The sequence below is a fragment of the Lytechinus variegatus genome, chromosome 18 (assembly GCF_018143015.1).
Source record: "Lytechinus variegatus isolate NC3 chromosome 18, Lvar_3.0, whole genome shotgun sequence".
In the NCBI taxonomy this organism is placed as follows: domain Eukaryota; kingdom Metazoa; phylum Echinodermata; class Echinoidea; order Temnopleuroida; family Toxopneustidae; genus Lytechinus; species Lytechinus variegatus.
Genome location: NC_054757.1, coordinates 7,008,171 through 7,032,455, shown reverse-complemented (window position 1 = coordinate 7,032,455; position 24,285 = coordinate 7,008,171). Strand labels below are relative to the sequence as shown.

The 24,285-nt window shown below is 35.0% G+C and overlaps 1 protein-coding gene across 1 annotated transcript in view; it reads left to right on the top strand.

The window, feature by feature from the left end:
* Positions 1 to 24,285, top strand: part of LOC121431956 — an 81,231-nt gene that overhangs the window by 5,925 nt on the left and 51,021 nt on the right. The window contains exons 3-13 of the mRNA XM_041629751.1: positions 1,694 to 1,768; positions 2,380 to 2,499; positions 6,118 to 6,186; positions 10,211 to 10,228; positions 15,345 to 15,422; positions 16,090 to 16,209; positions 19,014 to 19,094; positions 20,917 to 21,003; positions 21,880 to 21,999; positions 23,279 to 23,326; positions 24,047 to 24,133. Of these exons, the coding sequence (XP_041485685.1) occupies positions 1,694 to 1,768; positions 2,380 to 2,499; positions 6,118 to 6,186; positions 10,211 to 10,228; positions 15,345 to 15,422; positions 16,090 to 16,209; positions 19,014 to 19,094; positions 20,917 to 21,003; positions 21,880 to 21,999; positions 23,279 to 23,326; positions 24,047 to 24,133 (903 nt within the window). The remainder of the gene's footprint in view (positions 1 to 1,693; positions 1,769 to 2,379; positions 2,500 to 6,117; positions 6,187 to 10,210; positions 10,229 to 15,344; positions 15,423 to 16,089; positions 16,210 to 19,013; positions 19,095 to 20,916; positions 21,004 to 21,879; positions 22,000 to 23,278; positions 23,327 to 24,046; positions 24,134 to 24,285) is intronic.

Here is a 24,285-nt window from a genome sequence, read left to right as displayed (position 1 = left end):
TAACTATCAAGATTAAATGAGAACATTGAGGCAAGGACAGCAGTAAACTCAGTATAAAATCGAGGATAATTAGTCTTTGCAATTGATACCTTTTGAAGTGAATTGCATGTACTGTACATAATATTTTTCTTTTTAAAATTTTCTCAGAAGTTTAATACATTGCATCATGTATGTAATGGCCTAATGTTTTGTTGAAAATAAGGTATTGAAGGCATACATTATAATGCAACAGAACTTGGTTTAGGCCTAAATCTAAATTTCTTGTAACATAGAGGAATGTGATAGGTTGGAATAAATGTACACATACTTCCCAGTACACGCATTTCCTATTAAAAGGACAATCAGATTCAAATTTTAATCTGACACGGCAGTCTGTATTCTGAAGTTAAACTTCCGTATTAGTCTAAATCTGTGCTCCAGTGGGGAAACCATTTGAAATTTTTGATTGCTTAGAAGTGTACAGTAATTTACTTATAAATATGGTTTCTCATATTTAAAGGAAACCAAAACCCAAGAAGAGAAACGATCTTATTGGAAAGAGTAAAATGAGAGGAACAATTTAAAAAAAGTTTCATCAAAATCGGTTATGAAATAAGCAAGTTATGGACGTTTAAAAAGTCTTGTTGTACTTTCTATGGGGATCTTCAAATTGGCAAACGTGCTTCAAAATGGCTGATTTTGTGGACAACTCTCCATTTGTTTTGTACACAAATTTTTAGATTTTACCCATTATTTTATATATTTCACATTATCTCCTCCTGACATTGACATACATGTATGTGGTGTCAATTATATGTCCCCATGACATATGTTGTGCTCAGAAGGAGGCAAGATGCAATTTGATAGATGAGGAAAATCTAAAAATTTGTGTACAAAACAAATGGAGAGTTGTCCACAAAATCAGCCATTTTGGAGCACGTTTGCCAATTTGAGTATCCCCATAGAAAGTACAACAAGAGTTTTCAAACTCCCATAACTTGCTTATTTCATAACCAATTTTGATGAAACTTTTTTTTAATTGTTCCTCTCATTTTACTCTTTCCAATAAGATTGCTTCTCGTCTTGGGTTTTGGTTTCCTTTAACACTAAAGGAGATAGCAGTGTGGTCTTTTGTGGCCATTATGGTAGTATGGGGCTTTATTCAAACAATCACATGACCACTCGTGAAAGCTATTTTTTGTCACTAAGCATTAAAAAATGTAAAACCATGTGAAGCAAACACAACACTGTTTTGATATTTTGAATTTTTTTAGGACTTAACTTACATGTAAATCAGAATTTAATTACAGTCAAACCTGTCTTTAGTGCCCACTAAAATTGTCTCACTTTGAAAGGAATGTGTGTTTATATTGGACCTGGTTCCCGTTTCATCAAGCTTGTTACAAACTTTTAATAACAAAATTGCAATATAAGTTTAAAGCTACTGAAATCCTGCAATTTGATTGGTTGATTCAAAATTTGTCATAGAAATTTTGCACTTGTGACTGTAACAAGTCTTTATGAAATGGGACCCAGGTTATAAAGGTCACCTGTCTAAAGTGGTCACCTTTTCCCTTGGATGGCCTTTAATAGACAGGTTTGACTGGAGCTCTACTGTAAATAAAATTGGGCTGATATCAATTATCATATGTGGTATTTCATAAATATTATTTCATTATTCATTTCACTCACGAATTCTTTTCTTGTTTCATAGGAATCAACTTCATGCTCAGACTGTGAAGCTTTTATCAATGCAGTCCAGAACATACTGGAACAGACTTCTGTTCAGGTAAGTTGTTATCTTTACAATAACTATGTCTTCTCTATGCATTTGGGATTCGTTGCCATACATGTTACATGTAGGACCGGGGACATTATGGGGAGTGTTTGAAAAAAAAAAAAAGATCAAGAAGATCAAGAAGACAAAACAGATGAATAAAAAGTTCAGTATGCTATTTTAATTGAAAATGCTTGGTTATGCTGTTTTTTTCTTTTCAATTTTGTCATACTATTGCAAGCTTCTGATTATATTGGACGCTTTTCCTTATGTCTGCTCACTTCAAGTCACTATCTGCATTGATTTAATACTCATAGATATTATGCAAGAAATTCCCTTGACCTGATTTGTAACTAATGGGGCATTAAAAAAATTACTGCAAAAAAAGGATTTTTTTAGCCCCAGGGTATATTTCCGCTGTTGTAGGATGTATGATATTTGATTATTATATTAATTTATGTGTAAGTCAACTGTTTTATAACAACTTCAAGAAATTATTTAATACTATATTTCAATATGGAATATCTAATAAACAGAGCGATATACATGTATAATAGAGAACTGCTTAAACTTAAAGACTTTGTGTCCAGACTTTAAAGGTTTATATTTTATCTTTCCATCAGACGGAAATCATTGATGCCGCCAAACAGGCATGTGTTGTGATGGAAAGTCTGGAGGCTCTCTGCCAGACGATGGTTGAAAACCTTGGAGCTGAAGTCCTGCAGAAACTGGTCACTGAATTGGTAAGAGGGGGAAGGGTTGGGTACTTCAGTAACGGCCGCAGAGAAACGTTCTTGGGGCTAACAGAGCACTATAACATCTTCCAGATTGTGATGCCAAACATTGATCCAAGATGCGAATAAAGATGTTGTGATATTGGACATTGCTGCAACATTATCAAGATCAGTTGTAACAGAGGCTTCTTTTAAAGTATTGTTAGCGCTAACAATGTTTCGGAGCAGCCGTTACACGCCAAGAGAGAAAAGGAAGAGAAGTAGAGATGGGTACGGAATGTGAGGGTAAAAAATAGGGAAGGGGAGGGGTCAAGTACGGAGGATGGCATGGTAGAGGAAAGGGATTGGAAGGAGGTCTTTATCATGCTGTTTGGTCTGATTTTGATTTTTCTGCTGCAGTGTTGTTTGACTTCAGGAGAATTATGTGTCAATCATAGCACAGCTATGAAATGCTTTTCCTGTCGTGTACCAGGATTTCCTCTCCTTTTTGGCATGAACACAATCTCATTGTTTATTTTACTATCCTGAGGCGGAAGTTTGATTGATTGAGTGATTTTATTTCTCATGATAAAAAACAATACAAAATATATGCATTCAACAAATAAAATGTTAATAATTGAATTACATAGTGAACAGGTATATGAATTTGAAGTAATCATAATATCCAACATATAGAACTTAATTCAATTTTTCTTAGTGCTGCATACTATATCCCTGGCTTTAGCAAGTCTACCCTGATCAGGGGCCCGTTGCAGAAAGAGTTACAATCAATCGCAACTCTAAAAATTATGCTCAACTTGATTCTCAACCAATCAACACCACGCATTTGGGACTTGCGATTGATTTTTTGACTTGCGATTGATTTTTTGACTTGCGTTCAAACGCAACTCTTTCAGCAACAGGCCCCAGGTGCCTGAGTATTCAAGGAATTCTTTCTTCCTGGGTACCAATTTACCACACCTGGGGCCCATCTTACAAAGAGTTACGATTGATCCAATTAATCATAACTCTATGGAAATCCATCAGTGTCATAAAATTTTCCACAAGAAAATTGCACAATGTCTTTTTTAAACAAAGAGAAGCACAGAGAATTCTTAAAGAAAACAATGAATGCATGAATATACATCAAAGCTAGAAAATATTTTAAACAAACATGCATAATAGATGTTGACCTTGCTGGCCGTCCATAGTTGTGATTGATCGGATTAATCACAACTTTTTGTAAGACAGACCCCAGGGCTCCGTCTTACAAAAAGCTGCAATTGATCCGATCAAATTGATTACTAGTATTATATATCTCACACGTACTTACAATGTCATGCATTGTTTGAGAATGTTCGTGAATATTTACATGTACCACAGTATCTCAGATCATACAAAGAGGTCAAAATAGGTGGTTTCAGACCGCCTCAAAGTTCGTCAGTTCCAGGTATTTTCTGATCGGGTAAATTTACCCGATCAGAAAGTACCAGGTAATATTGGCAATGTGAAAGCAAATTACAAGAACTTTCGCAGGTATTTTTCCAAGGTCGCAGGTATTTTGGCAATGTGAAAGCAATTTACGGGAACTTTTACCCCAGCGTGTAGTTGGGCGCGGGCGCCGTGGCTGGCTGCTGAGCTAGTGGTTTTGAATCTCGCGCCTTGCCTGCTTATCAGACCATACTGCGCATGCTCCTAACTTCAGGAATTTTTCCCGAAGGGTATGATTCGGGGCGGTGTGAATGCAGGAATAATTAATGGGTATTTTTTAGCCTAAAAAAGTTCTCGTAATTTAACAGGGATTCTTGCGATCGAGGCGGTTTGAAACCATCTATTGACAACTCATCCTGGAATAAACGATTACTGTAATCTTTTAGGCTTGGATGAAGATTGAACTAAGAAAACTGCTTACATGTAGTATTAAACCTTTAAACCTATTTAAGGTTATTAAAGGATTTTTCTTGTATTGATATTTTTCTCAGTCGAAAGAGGAACTCACTTGAGTTATAAAGTAATTTGAGCATGGAGTTTGAAAATGTGTGATGTGTGAGAACTAAAAATGATATTTGACCCAAAACATATCTGCCAGTAATTACTTGTATACATGTACATGTACATACATGTGTACATTTGAAGTGTCGAATCAAGTTTCACTTCTTTTTATTAGATACAAAAGTTATGGACACGATTGAATCGTGTGACAAAACTCTCTGAAAGTGATTGGGAAATATGGTTTTAGATGCCTCTATTATCTCAAAAATGTTAACTGTATCAGTGTATGCTGTCAAATTTTTTAATCGCCAAAATGACAATTTTACAAACAGTCACATGATACATTTATTTTGCACTCAGAAATTTTTTCATTGGACTAATGTACACAAAAAATGATTGCCTAACATTTCAGCTGATTAAAAAACAAATCTTCTTTTAAACATGGTCACTATTCTTGTTTTACCTGGTGTTGCACACTGTTGCGGCATTTGTCATCAGTCTTGAATGATTTACAATTCTATATAGTTTCATCTTCTAAATTCAACTGCTATTACTTGTTTGAGAAGTCTGCGCCTTTGAATTTGTTTTATCATAAAGAAGACAAAGATCTTGACGAAGTAATTCATTTAGCTCCAACAAAGTTTATTGAAATGAAGACCAAATTTTACGTATTAATTGTCATATTTTAAACATATACATCTACAAATAATATGAATCATCAGCATGTGACCACAAGTCCACAACTCTGGTTTTGTATCTTGATATCATTCTTTTAAAGTTTACTCGGTCTTTTTAAACACAGTGACTTGCTAATGACCATTAATCTTAACATTTAATTTGTGGGGCAATTGTCAGGTTTCTCTTCTAGTTTCGTATCTGACAGTTATTTTGGTCTATTTTTTTCTGCAAGAAAGGAAATGGTACATGTGCTTTGGTTGCATTTTCTTTATCTTTCTTGTTTCTTGATCATGTTTCCTCTTCCTGGTTAAAAACTTATGTTAGAATTTGATAATAAACTGAAAAATAATGAAAATGGTTAAGTTTGTGAATAAGTTTTGTTTACTTAAATGTTTATAATGTCCTGTGACTCATGTTCAAAGCCATTTTTTAGTAAAACACAAGGAACATTGTTTTCCCTTTCTTTTTGAAGTATCTGTTTTGATGACCGGCCTCCCTGATTCTTACTCTGTGTACGTCTCACTCTTATACATGTAACTCCAGGGGGGGGGGGTTGTATCATAAAGCTGCCGTAAGTTAAGAGCAACTTTAAGAACAACTGGTGAACCTTACTTACGCGCTAAATAATCACAAATATTTAATGGTGAATATCATTTACCTCAAGAGAGGTTCACCAGTCCTTCTTAAAGTCGCTATTAACTTACAAACAGCTTTATGAAACACCCGCCTGCTACTTACTTATTTTTATGAGATGCAGTCGAATAAATTTGTGTCTCCCAATAGGACTTATAATTAAAATTAACAATGAGCATGATTAAATATAATCTTGCTTTATTCCCTTTCCCTCCCTTCTTATCCTCCTTCCCTTCCCTCCCCTTCCTCCCCCTCACTCCCCCTCACCTCCACACCGTGTCGTGTCCCCTCCCCTCCCTGTCCCATCCCCTCTACATCCCACCCCTTCACTCTCCCCACCCACAGAATTCAGATGAGGTCTGTAAGGTTCTTCAGTTCTGCCAAGAGAAGAAGACTTCACTCCAAACTAATGTGGTAAGATCAGTTAATATATTTTTTCTCATTGAGGATATAACTAAGTTATTTGAGGAATGGTGATCATTTTTTATTCTTCAAATTGGCAACTTGACAAAACATAGCATTTTTCCTTTCATCGCTACAGTACACCTTTCCATACATATTTTATTAATTAAAAGAAGGGATTAATAAAGTTTGTTTTTTCTGGTTTCAAATTTACATGTTAATATAGAGAGATGTTGCCATTTAAGAAATCTTAGGGATTATTTTAATTAATTTTTTTAACCAAGTGAGGGATATTGATGCAAAAAAATATATTTATTTAAATCTTATGATGCTGTTCTCTATGTTTTTGGGGTCTCTCCCTCAAAGTTATTCAGTCAAGCCACAAAATATAGTAAGTTCTTCTGAAATGGAACAAAAAACTCAAACTATTTGCATTAATCATTTGAATTTTAACAAAAAGGAGTAAAAATAGTCGGGAAAAGTTAATGAGCAATGATTGGCCAGTAGAGTTTCAAAACAATAGACCAGTTCGTAGTTACTTCATGGACAATTTTGGTCAAATGACCTTTCATTTCTTTCATTATGATAGGCAGATTTCAAAGCAAGATATTACGTAAGCTTGCCTTACATAGCAGGATGAAGAAATTGAATAGACCAGGTGACTAGAATAGCACACCCATGAACACTTTATGAAGGTACCGTAAGTAACGGTGTATTAACCGCACCCCCAACTTTGGACTAAAAAAAAAAAAAAAAAAAAAAAAAAAATCTTACATTTACATGCATATTTGAGGTACGAAGAAACAAAATCTAAGATTTTAAGATTTCAAAGTATCCAAAGAGATTACCGGTATGTGGAAATCTGCTGTTCTTTATCAATTCATCTACAAATGTTAGAAAGAAAGAACAATCCCGACAATATTGGCAACTTACACACTCACTCACCTCACAGTCACAGTGTCACGCACACACACAGCACTGCTATTACATTGCAATCTACGATTCAGTACCAGTCATGCCAGTACATCAAATTATGATGTGTCTTTCCCAGCGTAGGAGGAAGAAACATTCACATTTCTTGCATCACAACCTCACTACCATTTTCAGAAATTTAATGTCTTAGCATGAATTTTGGATATGGGAATACAGGAAGGTTCAAGAAACAAAGAAATTGACATTTTTTCCAGTTGTTTTTTACGGCTTCATGCCGTCTCCCTCGTGCGTGGTTTACATGGTATCTTATGAAAAGCAAACAGGAAGGAAAAAAAAAGCTGGCGCGAAACGGGACTTTGAATAGCGCCAGCTTAAGTCGCACTATAACCACATTACAACGCAATCTCTAAGCTCACTCAACTCTCGCTCATCGGTGACAAAATATTACCGAGTATGCTTGGTGTCTCTTTTAAATTAGCCAGGGAACTTCACTACTTTGAATCGAGAATAAAGTCAAAATTAGTGTCATGAAGGTGGGTGCGTTTGTTATGGACAACATTTAATTAAGATCGTAATAATCGCTTCCCATTACCCGCGGCTCATACCCCTCTAAACGACATTGCCTGGGCGGCTACGCCCGGCCACTCGATGTGTTGTGAACTGGCAGACATCGTACATGTACGGGAAGGGTTACGGCGGGCCGGCTCAGACCCGTCACCGTGTATAAACCGCACCCCCGACTTTTGCTTCTATCCCGCCGAGAAAAAGGTGCGGTTAATACACCGTTACTTACGGTATTTGTTGCATTCCTACTTTGAATGCATATAGCATGTTGTACAATGTACTTGACAAACTGTGGAATACCAGTCGTTCATGGACGCATTGTTGTTTTTTGTGGATGTAAATGAAAACCACAATTCAAAAGAATATATGAATAAGCAAGACATCAAAGGTGGTACTTATCTCAATTACATTTTGAACAACTATGTCACTTTAGTACAAATGACCTTCCTGTGATCATGCGCAGAATATTTTGATCATGCGCAGAAAGGAACTATGAACTGGCTTATACTAGTCAAATTGTATAGTACAAGTAACTAATGTAGCATTGCCAAGAAAACCTTTTCTTCAGAGGAAATATAGTGTTTAGTGTGGATTATATTTCGATTTCTTTGAAATAAAGTATTAGGTACAAAAATAACCTTTTAATTGTCCAGGTTCTGAGTGTAATTGAGGTTTATTTTTTTTTCTGAGTTGATTTCTTTAAATTGAAACTATATGTAATCACTGTAGATACACATGTAGCGGTACATGTACATGTAATTCACCATTCATTGGAAGGCCTATATATTACACTGTTTTATTAGAAGTATTACTGAACCAGTGCTTATTTGGGTAATGAGTGTCATCAAACCAATACCGTGTTTACACATTGACTCGGCTCGGATGTTGAATCCGCAAGGCGGGTTGAACACTGCGAAGAAGGGATCAGAGATCGCGTTTATACGTACATATAAAAAGGCGAGTTCAACACGGCTCGCGGATCTCGAACGGAAGAAGAATTATGACGTCGCAAATTAAACGCGGGAAATTCACCGCCGGAATCGAATCTTGTCCGTGCGAACAATACAACAATGCCAAAAGTGAAAGCGCGCGCAGTGACCTGGTCAAGAGAGTTCGACACGGCTTTCTGTTTACACACGAAAAAATTGCCGAGTCTGACTCGGCTCGCGGGTTGAAACCTACGATTTTGGCGGATCAAAAAAGCCATGTTTGACACGGCTCGCGGATCACACTAATCGCGTTTACACAGCATAAAATTGCCTTGTTGAGCACGGCTTGCGTGTCGAACCCCCGAGCCGTGTCACTGTGTAAACACGGTAATGATTAATCTCCATCCTATGAAAACAAGCAACACCATAATTGGTCTTCTAGAATAACATGATTGTTCCCACTTGTGATCAAACATCAGTTGCATATCTATTCCAATCCAATGTGTAACATGTAGGTCAGGATTATGTGGATAGTGAGGAACATGTACTGATTTAAAGAGCCACATAAAAGCAGAATTCTGTCCCACTATTCATGGAGGTTTTTAAGATCTTGATACATGTGAGACCTCGTAATTGCCATAAAAAATATATCTTGTCTCAGATAAAAGTAGATTATCTAATTTAAGCAGTGAGGATTTCATGCTTTTTGTGCTGCCAGGAATAATCTACTATTGTTCAGTAAAGCTAAAAGGACTAACCTAAACCTAGAGGTCTCCCAATTTTTTTTATTGTTGAATTAGGCAGGGTACACCACCAATATGAATTGATTTGTTAAAGTGACCTTTTAATCAACCTTGAATCATGGTTTTTAAAGACGTTCAGTTTGAAGGCGAAGTTCACCCTGATGAAAAGTTTGTTACAAAAATAGGAGAATAATCTAAGATATTTTGAAGGTTTGAAGAAAATCCATCAAAGATTTAAAAAGTTATTAGAATTTTTTGTTAATTCTGACATCATACATATATGTGAACAGCTTCCCCATACTATCATGTAGTAAAAATTATTGATGAAATGTAATTTTTTCAAAATATTGAAAATCGTTTTAATTTTGCATTCAGTATAGCAATAGACAATAGTATTTCACACTGCTGCAGAAAGAACCAAATGTTTATTTGTCATAAACCATTTAAAATAATTAGAATTTAACGCACTTAACCAAATAAAAAAATTGATGTTAACAGGGGTGGATCCATGATTTTCCCAAAGGGGGATTCATCTTCCCTGTGGAAAATTTGACAGGCAAAAAAAAGGTTTTTATTAAAAATTGTGGTCATTTTAACAAATTGATAAGCCCAAAAAAGTCCTCACTTGTATATGAAAGGCATATTCCCATTAAAAATCTACATGCTGTGACTTTCGGGGGGGGGGGGGGGCACACTTGTGTATCCATCAACATATTTACGTTACAAATTTTGATTATGGCTCTCAAAGGGGGGAGGCATGGGCTGGATGTGCCCCCCACTGGATCCGCCACTGTTTGTTAAAGTAAAATAATTGATTTTCCTCAAACCTTTACCAATATTTTGTTCTTTTTTTCCCATATTTTTCAGAATGAAGATTTAATCAAGGTAAACTTGAAAATTAGTCGCTATTAAAAGGACAAATCCACCCCAATATTAAGTTGATTTGAATAAAAAGAGAAAAATCCAACAAGCATAACACTGAAATTTCATCAAAATTGGATGTAAAATGAGAAAAAGTTATGACATTTTAAAGTTTTGCTTAATTTCACAAAACAGTTATGCACATCCTGGTCGGTATGCAAATAGGGGACTGATGACATCACTCACTCACTGTTTCTTTTGTATTTTGTTATATGAAATAGGAAATATTCAAAATTTCTCCTCATTGTCCTGTGAAACAAAGTTTTATTCCTCCCTTAACATGTGACATTACCATTGTTACATAGCATTTTATGGTTTAGCGAAGTTGGTCCGTGATGTCAAAATGGTAAAAATTAAAATATTGTATAATTCAACAATAAAAAGCAACAATAGTAAGTGATGGACATCATCAACTCCCTCATTTGTATGCCACTCAGTTGTGCATATAAGTAATTGTTTTGTGAAAATAACAAAAATTTGTAAATGTCATAACTTTCCTATTTTACATCCGATTTTGATCAAATTTTCGTATTATACTTCTATGATTTTTTTCTTTTTATTCAAATCAACATTTTTCTGGGGTGGACTTGTCCTTTAAGTATTTTTTTCCTCAATGGTGTGTCTTTTCGTGCCACAAAGGGGCGTGGATGAAGTTTGTAAGAGGGCTTTTATCTTCTTTAATTATTCCCCCCCCCCTTCGTGACTGGGACACCTTGATCTCGTAAAGTTTGCTCCTTGATCAAACTCTAGCTTGTTTTAGATATCAGAATGTGTTGATACGTGTACCTAATTTCTGAAGACAGCATAAATGTTTTGAAATGCATACATATAGAGATTGAAAATGCAGCGAATTGCTTCCCAACAAATTGCACATTACAGAGGAATGTCAATTTCAAAACCACCTGTTATATAAGTTTATTATCATCATTCTGTACATGTTTTAATGTGGCATTGATTACATGTACCTGTAGAAAAGTGAGAAAGGGTACACCATGCTATGTTTTGAGCCATTAAACTTGTTTCTCAACCGATCTTGCCCACAAAATTGGGTATACATGTACATGTAAACACACTTCGTCCTTGCAAAAAAAATGTGTGTCAGACTATATGATCAAAGGTTGTAGTATCACCCTGGATTATAAACCATTATCTGTCACTTACTGTAGGCTCCTAGTTGATTCTCCTATGGTGTGATACATCTTTATCAATTTTTTGTAATCTTTGAAAAAACTGTTGACCTTTTTTGTACCCTAAAAAGACCAGCTTTGCATGCAATTAAGAAATTAGTATTAAAGAGAAATGCCAGTAGTTGCAGTAAACTCTGATTTAATGAGAAAGTCTGTAAAACCAGGCTTAATTGTCAGAATATCATTGAGGATCTAGTTCTGGTACAGTTACATAAACTGAACTTTGTGAAATCTATGCTGAAAAATGTTCACACTGAAGATCAAAAACACAGATAGGCACATGTGGGACAGTGTACAGTGTATTATTATTGCTGGAATAAAGACCCGATGGAAGTGACCGAATCCGCACTTATTTTTGCTTATTTCTCAGCAATAACACAATTTCTTCCAGAATCCTTTGGCAAATATTTTTATTCATACATATAGGCACTTGGGTGGTCATTATATGAGATTCTGTAAAAAGTCATTTTGAGATTGTTACCAGAACTGGAAGTTATCTTTAAGTTAACATGAATCCCTGCTTTGAATTTTAGCCCTCACAGGAAGCGCTCAAGAGGGCAGGGCAATTTAAAAAACAAAACAAAACTTCAGGGCAGTAAGGTTGTTCTATTAAAGTGTACCTTCATCACCTTGTGTTATTAAAGGCATTCAGCTATAATCATAGAGAAAGAAATAAGTTTATATTCCTCTTGTATTTTATTAGAGTAATGTAATGAATCTGTTCGTACATGTATATTACAGTATGCATGTTAGAAATAGAAAAAAAAAGGTTTTAAATGATGAATTGCAATATGCACATCAACAGATCGTCAAGTTTATTTTTATGGATCCATTGTTAATTTTGTTGTGTTGTAATTTTATTGGCCTTCACTATCTTCTTTCTGTTTTGATATGTAATTCAACCAAGTACATGTAACTGTACTTAACCCACAGAGTTCTGAAGACGATGTTCCCGTGACAAACATATGAGAACTACATTAGTCAGTTGTCAACATCTCTTGATTGTTTACTTACAATTCATTTTCTTTTGAATTTCTGTTTATGAACCTTTAAAATTTATAGTGCCATTTTGAATTCCAGTTTCGATGGATACTCAAAATTGATATTCTATTCTAATTAACGGATAAAGAAAGAAATTGAGCTACTTTCAGTGCTTGTAAAAATTGGTGAGAGGTTTGTTTATTGTTTCATCCCTTCATCATTAATCTCTGGATACAGATTTAGCATAATAGTATACAAATAATGCACGTAAGCGCACGCATGCAGAGCCAAATAATGAACGATGTGCGAGAAGAGCCAATGGATATCCCGCACCGAGGTCCGCAGGACCGTGTGCGGTATATCCATTTGGCGAGTTGAGCACAGAGTTCATTATTTAGGTCCTCTATGCACAAGAATGTGTGCATTGTTTGTTTTATACAACCTCTCTCCTCCCCCATGTTACTGAGTTGCCCCGAATGCTATATTTGATCTAAATTCTAGATAATTCCAGACCTCGTACTATCCAGCACTCTGACGTCAGAGTGCAGGATAGTACTTTTGGTACGACGTCAGAGTGCAGGATAGTGCGTTTTTTATGCAATAGTGCAATTCGCCGAATATCATGTGATCCAATTTGGACCAATCAGATTACAGAACATTCTTAGGAGTTGTATAATCTGTACTATTGAAACAGCCCAAATTCTTTACCCAGAAATCACTTTTTAATGGATCTAGTCAATATGTTGCATAGTATTAGTAAAATGCAAACCAGATAGAACAACTTTTGAATTCATACACTGTATGCTTTGCCCTTAAACATTCACCATAATATAAAGTAACGGTAACAAAATAGTTTGCCAAAGAACAATACACATATAAATCACTTTTTTGTTTTTTAAATAAAGATAAAATTTTCAACCAAACTCCAAAATTTATGCATTTTCAGTTTGTTTATTAATTAAAAAAAACAGATAAAAGCACATGATGATCAATTAAAGCTACAAATAATTTATAATCTTGAATTTTGTAAGTAGAATTCAGTTCCATTTCTGATTTCACTGGTATACATGTATGTACTGTATATTGTGTTCAGAGTGACACATGTCATTTGCATTGGATGATTGTTTGATTTTCATTTAATCATGTGATACAAAGACAATGGTGGAAGCTTTATATAAAAAAAGGTGATTATTTGGTAGATGTGGGAAGTTGTTCTCAAATTGTTTTCCATTTTTCCTTTTACAATCATAGTCATATGACTTCCATATCCTTTCCTGGTCAAGGGTGTGGGTGTTGTATTATTTGTCTCAGATTTTGTTTTCTATTATTCCGCAGAATGTAAACATGTAGAATGGGTTAGTTATAAGCAGAAATGAAGAATTACAAAGTGAACTGTTAGAATTTGTATTTGCTTTCATTCTTCATCAATATTATTTTGAAAGAGGGAGAGGGAGAGAGAACTACTTGGTTGTGACTGGCACAGCATTGCTATGTACATATGCATTGGAAATAGTTCAGTCTATTGTTATTGGACACGATATTTGCCTTCTCTCTTCTCTTCTCCAACACTCATTCACACTAGGTCTTTTCCTTACTGATGATACACAATGTACACTTCCCCCACCTCTCCCACTCTGCCTCTCTCTTGCTGCTTGAATTTAAAGGTAAAAAAAGGTAGTGGCAGCAAAAATAAAATAGTTCCTGAAAAAGTATCTTAAATCAAGGTTACATGTAATTGTCACCATTTTCATAATGTACATATATATCTAGATCTGGTACATTAATGTAAAAATATCTTTGTGAAATCATGAAATCTGAGCTCAAAACCAATAATTCTTATGATCACTAACACAGAAAAGGATATGCGGGACAAGTGTATTAATATAGCTTGGAAAAATACCCAACATTTGATGAAATTCCTTGCTTATTTGGCTTATTTCTCAGCAATTACACATTTTCTTCGAGAGCCATCTACACGTAGCACATATTTTTTCTTTATACATGTACATACAAACACCTGTGTTTCATTGGATTCTGTACAAACACGAACTCATTTGAGATTGTTACCGCAACTGTTGTTTATCTTTCAGAACTTATAAATTCATGCTGATGCCATTTATGCAATGTACTGTATGATATAAAGAGCTGTTTTGTTTTTATTATTTAAAGGTCAAGTCCACCTCAGAAAAATGTTGATTTGAATCAATAGAGAAAAATCAGACAAGCACAATGCTGAAAATTCCATCAAAATCGGATGTAAAATAAGAAAGTTATGACATTTCAAAGTTTCACTTATTTTCAACAAAATAGTAATATGAACGAGCCAGTTACATCCAAATGAGAGAGTCGATGATGTCACTCACTCACTATTTCTTTTGTTTTTTATTGTTTGAATTATACAATATTTCAATTTTTACGAATTTGACGATTAGGACCTCCTTGACTGAAGCACAAAATGTTAAAATAATGGAATTCCACGTGTTTAGGGAGGAATGAAACTTCATTTTACATGACTATGACGAGAAAATCAAAATATTTCATATAATAAAATACAAAAGAAATAGTGAGTGAGTGATGTCATCAACTCTCTCATTTGGATGTAACTGGCTTGTTCATATAACTATTTTGTTGAAAATAAGCGAAACTTTAAAATACCATAACTTTCTTATTTTACATCCGATTTTGATGAAATTTTCAGTGTTATGCTTGTTGAATTTTTCTCTTTTTATTCAAATCAAGTTTTTGTTGGGGTGGACTTGTCCTTTAAGAACTTATAAATTCAATGTACATGTATGATATATAGAGCTCTTTTGTTTTTATTATTTAATGAACATTCATGTACATGTATATTATCAAATCATAGTGTGCCATTCAAGGATTTATTTTCAGAAAACTCTGTTCTTTCTCTACAGAACGATGATGAGCTATGTACACTGTGTAAAGAAGCCATGACTGAAGCGAATTCATTCCTCTCAAATGTTACAATCCAGGTAAAAATGTTGGTTTATATTCATTTTCAAGTCTCACATGTTGTATATTAAGTAAGAAGTTTGTTACACCTAAATATTTGCCTGAAGAAACATGTACGGGGGTCATGAAATAACTATATATTTATTTTTTATTTCATTATATATGTATGATGAACACATGCCTATTACATAATTGGTAACTATATGTAGGTAACTAGGCCTTTTGGGTCTTTTTTACTATTATGTCATTATTGTCACCATTTTTATTGTCGCCATCATCATTATTGTCAGAATATCAACTTTATCTCCATCATCATCCTGATCATTATCATCGTGATTTGGCATTTTGTCACCATTGCATCATTGTCTTTCTCATCATCATCATAAACGTCATTTTCATCATCATCATCATCACCACCATCATCATCTCAATAGTCATCACCATCATCATCACCTTCATCATTATCATCATCATCATCACCATCTCCATCATCGTAACCATCATCATCATTATCATCATCATCACCATCATCACCATCCCTATTGTCATCATCGTCACCATCATCATCATTGTCCCCATCATCATCGTCATCATCATCAAATTTATTATCCCCCTTTTCCTCCTCACTTTGGTTTTATATCGTTCATGTTCATTATCCAAGAGCCCACCCTCTCTGTCTCTTAACAGCAAGATGTTGAGAACATTCTCCTCCAGTTCTGCCCGCTCCTGTCCGGGATCTTCCCGAACTGCTTCCAGGTCGTCCAAGATGACATCCCCATTGTCTTTCAGACTCTGGCTGCTTTCCTAGTAAGTAAAACTCACACCAACCTACCGACTTTGTATCACGTCTCTCTTTACAGCAAGAAGTGGAGAACGCCATCTTGTTCCTATGTCCGTTCCTGGATCTCTTTATACCCAATTGTCCTGAAGTTGTAGAGGACAACTTCCCAACTGTGGTAGAATTTTTGCTGACTTATGTTGTAAGTGGTGGAATTGGTTGCTAATAGCTAAACCACCTGTCCCATACCATCAGTCATATTCTGCTTGAAATACTGCCTCATATGTCTATGAGTGTGTTTATGCTTCCACTGCGAGGACAGAATCAGCGCTTTCAAACGTCGATTCAAAACGCCGATCGTAAACGTTATTCTGGGAGTGCTGTTTATGCTTAACTTTTCAGAGGCGAAATCACGATCTCCAGCTGGCTTCGCATTGTAATTTTTGTTGAGCAGGAAAGCGAGGTCAAATTGGGCGCGCCTTTTTTCGAAAGTTTTTTTTTCCCCGAGTGTTATTACGTGGAGGTAATGTGACTGTATTTGCCCGCGGATTTTCATCTCACTGGACATTCCGGAAGCATGTACTAAATGTTTACGATGGTGGTTCTGTTTATACATGTACTTCCCCAGAAAGCCTGATTCTGGTCAAACGTTTACAAACGCACCTTTTTGTGAGTTTACGATCGGCGTTTTGAAACTTCATTGTAGTGAAAGTAAGCATGGACGTAACCGTGTTTTGGACTAATCACGCATGGAAATGCTGATTCTGGCCTGAAAAGTGGAAGCATAAACATGGCCTATAAAAGGTTTATCATACCGTATTCATTTTCTTGTTTGTAATCATTGCGAGTGTGAATATAATATATTTGTCGTACCACATCTTTGCTTGCCTATTCAAACCTCATTTCTTATAATTTAAAACTTTTTGAGGGCAAGAAAAAAAGTATTGTTTAAGAAATGTATTGCAATGGTGGCAACCTCATATTGTCTGATAACATTCAACCATTTTCTGAAGTGAACTCATTCGTTGTAGACAAAAGGAGGTTACTACATGTTTCATAACTAAAAACTGACCTTTACCTGAGCTGTCTTCCAATTATTTAAATCTTAACGTTTGAACAGCCCAGTAACTACATACATTATTCAGAGCCCTGTGTATTTATATTGTCTGCAAACTATAGTGGCAAATCAAGGCCTTGTAAAAAGAAAAGAAAGGGATAAAATCAATATTTTGTACATGGTTGTATCATAGAAGTACATGTAGATTTACAATGAATTGTACAATTGATTTTAAATCTTATGAAGTGGAGGTCTTCGTGGGTGGTATTCTCGAATTTGTGCATCATCTTCCCACTTGCTGCTATCACTACATGTATATGAATCCCTATGTGTGCACCTGTGTTTATGATTGATCTGAAATTGCATAAACTTTTTTCTTTCTTTTATGTTTTGCTTTGTCTTCTCTAGTAACCTGTGTGTCCCTGTTCTTTGTAACGTTCTCTGTTTTCGTCCTTGTCCAGTTCTGTAACTTTCTCCGAGCTCAGCTCTATTTTTTTTTTCTGTAACTATTTTAGCTGTCAATGATGACACATTAAAGGGCCTATCCACAACAAACTTTTGCTTTACTTTAATTATGTCCATCCACTTTGAATCTGCATTTATATTGTAATTATGCATACTATTTTGGAAGGAGTTATATGTTTTTTGTATTTTGATTGATTTGTGGAAAATAAAATGAAATGAAATGAAAATATTCATACATGTGTCAATTAGTATGGCCATTAAAGGATAAAAATTGATACAAAGGCGCAGTGATATTAGAATGACAACATAATTGTCACCAAACCTATTCTTTAACAATTGTTCATTTGTTATTTAATTTCAAGCATTTCACACATCTTCTATTAAGGAGTAATATATGGCATTCTGGTGAAATGGAGAAAATGAGTAAGAGTAGTTTAAATGGGTGTATAAATTGAGAATTGAGTGAATGTTTCTTCTTTCATGTGATTGTATCTATATCATTGTAATCACTTTACAGTTTAGCACATGACTGCCACTCATGCATTTTAGATATTTTTTTAAGTGAACCATGAATGAATGAGTGAATATATTCAAATGAATATAAATGAAGCATGAATGTAAATGAGTAAATGAATAAATCAGGCAGAAATGAGTGAACAAGTGAATAATTGAATAAATGGAGCATGAATGAATAAATGAATCACAAATGAACTGTGATGAATGACTTAAAGATAAATACCAATTGTGGTAACGATCTCAAAATGAGTTCGAACAGAATCCAATGAAATACCTCCAAAGTGTTTGTATGTATGAATAAAAAGTATGTGCCAAATAACTCTGGAAGAAAAAATACGTAATTGCTGAGAAATTAGCAAAATAAGCACGGAATTCCATGAAACGTCAGGTATCTTTCGACGCAATATAAATACACTGTCCCATATATGCTTTTCTGTGTTAGTGATCATAAGAATTATTTTTTTTGAGCTAAAATTTCATGATTTTAAAAAGATAAGATAAGTTTACATTAACATACCAGATCTAGATGTATGATAATATCTTGACAATTAACCTTGATTTAAAAGACTTTCATGAAATAATTGTTTGCTGCAACTACATGTAATGTCTTTTACCTTTAATGAACATAACTGAACATATGTATGAAAATTAATATATCAAGCATGAATGAATGGATGAGTAATAGAGTGAGTGAATACATTAAGCATTGATAAATGAAATAATTGAACCTTAAATGAAAGAATACATGAATAACATGAACTGTAACTAAATAAATTTTTGTTTGCTCTTAACCAGAACCCAGACACCTGCAGTGAAATAGGACTCTGTCCTGGAACCGAGGAACTCCGAAACCTTCTTGTTCAACTCAAGAAGCTGGTAGGTATATTCTCTACTTGCAGAAAAGAAAATATGTTGGGGAGAAGGAAAATATTGCAGCTACATGTACCAATTTTGATTATAGTCCCTTTCTTATCCAATTTCTTACACTTGGCTGATCTGTTGTATTTCAACATCAAAATGATAAAAAATGAAGAAGAAAAAGCAAGATTTTTTTTTGTTCAACTTAAGAAGCTGGTAGGTATATTCTCTACTTGCAGAAAAAAAATATGTCAGGGAGAAGGAAAATATTGCATCTACTTGTACCAATGTTGATTATTTCCCCTTTCTTATCCAATTTATTACACTTGGCTGATCTGTTGTATTTCGATAACCTGTCTTTGGTCCTCCTTTAGCTTTCCATACTACATATTACTAGTCATTGGTAGTGTTGAACTCAGTGAACTTGATATACCAGCCCTAAACCCCAACCGTAAGATATCACCAGATTATAAGTGGGTTGTAGATTGATGCTATTTATTTTATCATGCCTATTTTTAAATGAGGTAACATAAATTATCTAATTAGTGCCATATCAATGTTTCGATCCCATGATTATGCCAATCTGTCACGTTGGTCTTCTGTAAACAATGAAATGCAACCTTTGCTTTCTGTTTCAAGACACTTGACAAACATAATTCATACATGCAGCTATTGCTAGCTTTTTATAGTTTCATTGTATGCTGTTGTTACACAGGCACTAGCGTACCTAAGGGGGGGGGGGGCAGACTGCCCCCCCTGACGAGTCACAACTCATCTAAGGGATGTATCCCTGCCCCCCCTGACGAGTCACAACTGATCCCCGACGAGCCACAAGCGGCCCCCTCCTTTGAACTTGAAGACCTTTTTTTTTGCCTGTCAAATTTTTGGGCGGACAAATCCCCCCCCTTTGGAAAATCCTAGGTACGCCACTGAACACAAGTTCTCAATTAATGCAGAAGTGTACCATCGGGATGAGTAGATTATGAAATCCATTAGCTGTGAATGAAATGTGAGTCACACTATGAAAATCAATGTTCAATATTACTGTGTCTTTGTAAAGGATTTAAATTCTAGATACAAGTACAAGTAGATTACATACAGTTGAGGCCAGAAGTTTACATACACCCAGGAAGTTTGAAGAAAAGTTGCCACTTGCCAAATATCATGAAATTTACTTAATCTAATAAAATATCCGTGCTATGATAATGAATTGGATATCAAACAAATGAGTCGGTCATGCCCCTTCATCACATTGCTTTGTCATCAGGAGCTGACAAATGTTTAGGTGTCATTTTCCTTACAAAAATCTTCACATTTTAGACAAATTAAAAATAATAACGTGACAAAAACATTTCATATTTGTACTATTTACTTCTCAACACAAACATTTCAGATTTCACTTATTTGTTCAGTGGTGACATGTCATGATAAAAATGTAATATAAATCATAGATTTGACATTCATACATTTCTATGAAACGATGTTTGAAAATATGATAACAAACAATAGAATACATTTGGCACGAATATTACTTTTTTTCTTCAAAGAAAAATCCACCTGAAATACACTTTAATCCCAACAGCATCCCAATCATGTGAAAGAGCTTAATACTCTCTTTCATTTGATATCAAATTTGTCATGGTAGTATTTATATTTCTGAAGATACAGTAAATTTTACGATGTTTGGCAACCAAAGAAATTTCACTGAGTTCCATGGGGTATGGAAACTTTTGGCCTCAACTGTACATACCTCTTTTTCTGTGATGATTTGCCCCATTTTTTAAACAATGAATACAGTCAGAATAACATTTTCTTTGAAAAATATTATTTTTGTTTGCAGAAAAACCGTGAGGGTGCAGACCTTTGCTCCACGTGTAAAACCACAGTTGGGACCATTGACAGCATGCTTAGCAATTCTGCAATACAGGTGTGTTTGAATTTACTCATACAATATTCTTTAGTTCATAATCATAGGCCATTGTTAGGTGAATTGCCAACTCGCCCAATTGTCACATAGCTTTCGTCTAACAACCATTTGGTCCAATCATCACCTTTAATTAATACACCAGTTCATCTAAAACCATTTCATCTCGTAACCAGTTGGTCTAATATCCATTTTATTTTCATTAATTTTTCGCCTAATCAACACTTTGTCCAATTAGACCAAGTGGAATATGGACTAAATGACTTTTGGACCAACTGGTTATTAGACCATGTAGATAATGGACAAACTGATGGTAGTAAACCAAATGATAGTAGACTGGTTGGTAATTGGACGAATTGGCATTCGACCGATTGAAAATAAACCCATTTTAACTGAGACCATGGTCTTACTCTACTGGAAGTATGGGAAGCTGAAAAATAAAAAAAAATTGTTTTCTGTGTTTTTTTATGCTTTAATGATGGAGAAAACTATTTTGGATATCATTCCCATACAGATATGAATGATTAAAGTGTAAAATAAGCTGATGAATTCATCCTGCAATGTTAAGAAAATCTGTGTTTTCCTTTTTTAAACCACAACTTTATGAATGTTTTCAACAGAAATATGGCACAGTATTAATGCTGTGGATCATCATTTTAAGACAGGATTTTTAATTAAACCGAGTTCTGAATACAGGCCCTAGTATTCATAGAAAAATAGTAGTAGTTGTAGTAGTGGCAACAGCATCAGCAGCAGCAATAATAATGGTGGAGGAGTAGAGGGGAAGAAAGTGATTCGTAATAGCAGTTATGTCACCGTTGCCATCATTTTTTTCATGTTATTTTATCATAGCCGTCTGTATTCTTTCTTTTCTTCTAGAGTGCCATTATTCTTGAGTTGGACCAACTGTGCTACCAGTTTGGTCCCTTGACCCCTGTCTGCATCTATGCCGTCAAGACTTACACCAAGGAGATCATCACTGCTGTCATCTCATACTTGGTAGGTTTTTGTCTTGTCTGAACAAAGTTCTGCGGAGACCTAGTAATCACCTTTTCTGTTGGTCTGTTACAAGATTGTTCAAGTTTTTGTTAATCTTGCTCTCATTAAAAAAAAACGAAAAAATTCTGAATCATTCGTGATCACTCTTGGTAAATGATCATTAGGTAATACCATATGTGTGTTCATGAGGAGAATGGGGTCAAAGGTCACCTAGGGGTAAAATATTGTATTGCATGTTTTATTGATCAGGTAAGACTCCTGGTTCACGAACCACCAGATTATTTTTAACAGCAGTTTAAAGGTGGCATTTCTCAGCTATCTTGAAGAGATTCAGATCCAATACTGTATTTTTTCAAAAAAAGCCAGACTCTTCCCATAATGCAACACTTTATATCATGTAGTCTAATGATGCATGCTCACAAGGATGATTTTTTTGTTGTGGATGTTTATGGAAACTCCTGTAGGAACTCGGCAGGACAGCATTTTGCTGGTAAACGCCAAGCTGGTTTATAACCAATTACCTAGGAAACATTTTAGCTTAATCACTCATAGTGGCTGACCTTATGGACAACAGATATTACTCTTTGGCCTATTTAACAAAGTGGAGACAATGGCAGAGTGGGGATTTGAAGTCACAACCTTGAGATTATGAGTACAATGCTCTTAACCACTGGACCATACGACCTGTTGATAATGATAGTGATGATAACAATAGGGATCAGCTGTCAGACGGAGTCAATGAACTATTATTTTACCCATAATACCCTACAACTCAAATCTCTGAGTTGATACAGTTTTATTTTCATGTCAACGACAGTAGCCCCAAAGCATAAATAACTTGCAAATCAGTATATTTTTTCTATTAATAATTGTCATAAAATGAATTGTTATGCCTAGAAGAATGATTTTTTGGGGGATTGGTTTCACCACAATGTCATCCTGTCTCATTTAAGTCCCACACATACACATTGATGTTAGTTGTTTAACATCAACTGACATTTCCAGAAGTCGATATTTCAAAGTCACAAAACTTAGTGAATGTTCCTCATTTTCTTGGTACTGTAGTTTCAAACCATGTCAAATACTTTCAAGAGATTATGGACAGTAGATGGTCAGTTCATAATAAAGGATGTAAGATAGAAATTTCATAAGATTTTTAGGAATGTTTTTCCTCCTACCCTCTCCCCCAATAATTGGCCATTCAAGACAGTAAGACATTCTTCAAAATAAATGTAAAGACCCATGCCTAGCTTGTTGTTGTCTACTTGTTCCATTTCAGAACCCAGATTCCTTCTGCCACGAGTTTAGATTCTGCTCATCGGATGAGGTATGAAAATAAAATTTGTTTGCCCATACATTTAGATAAGCATTGTAATTATGAGCTATGTAAGGAAGTTTCAAGACTCATCTAACCTTTTATATTAAAAAAAAAATCTTCTTGAAGTTCATTTCTAGTATCAGTTTGCAAAAGGAAAATGATCAGAAATTAAAGTAATTAAATAAAGACACTTCAACTAATTGGAAGGAAATAAATAATAAAATAGGGTATTTATATTGCGCACATATCCACCTTGTTAGGTGCTCAAGGCGCTCCTATATTACCCGGCTAAGCTAGGCGTTCATAGCGCAGACAGCCTTTTAAGGAATTACTTCCTACCGGTACCCATTTACCTCACCTGGGTTGAGTGCAGCACATTGTGGATCAGTTTCTTGCTGAAGGAAATTACGCCATGGCTGGGATTCGAACCCACGACCCTCTGTTTCAAAGTCCGAAGACTAATCCACTGGGCCACAACGCTCCACATAAAGGTGTGATAATAAGTAATTTATAACAAATAAATAAGACATAACATAAAATACAACTTTCCAGGGCTTTAAGATAATGTAAGCATAACTTAATACCTGCAAGTGAGCCCTGGGCAATAAAAAACATTTCACAAATTTCATATGCTAGCTGGGTTGATGGTGCTCACCATAATGCTTAAAGTGAAAGTTGTAATATCCCTCTATTGAATCCAGAATCCCTCTTCATATTTCTTTCTTATAGAATGTTTACCTTGGCAACGACCCGTGCGCTGATTGTAAGACTTTCATTGGAGATATCGATGGCATGCTTACCAACCAGACAGTCCAGGTAAGTACACATTGTAATCTAGTGTATAGCAATGATTTAGACCCGTATTCTGAAGTCAGGTTTTATTTAAAATCAGGTCTCAAGTTGAGGTTTAACTATGGAAAGTCGACTGTGACATAAATCATAAATCAGTAGAGGCTCAATTTGACTCT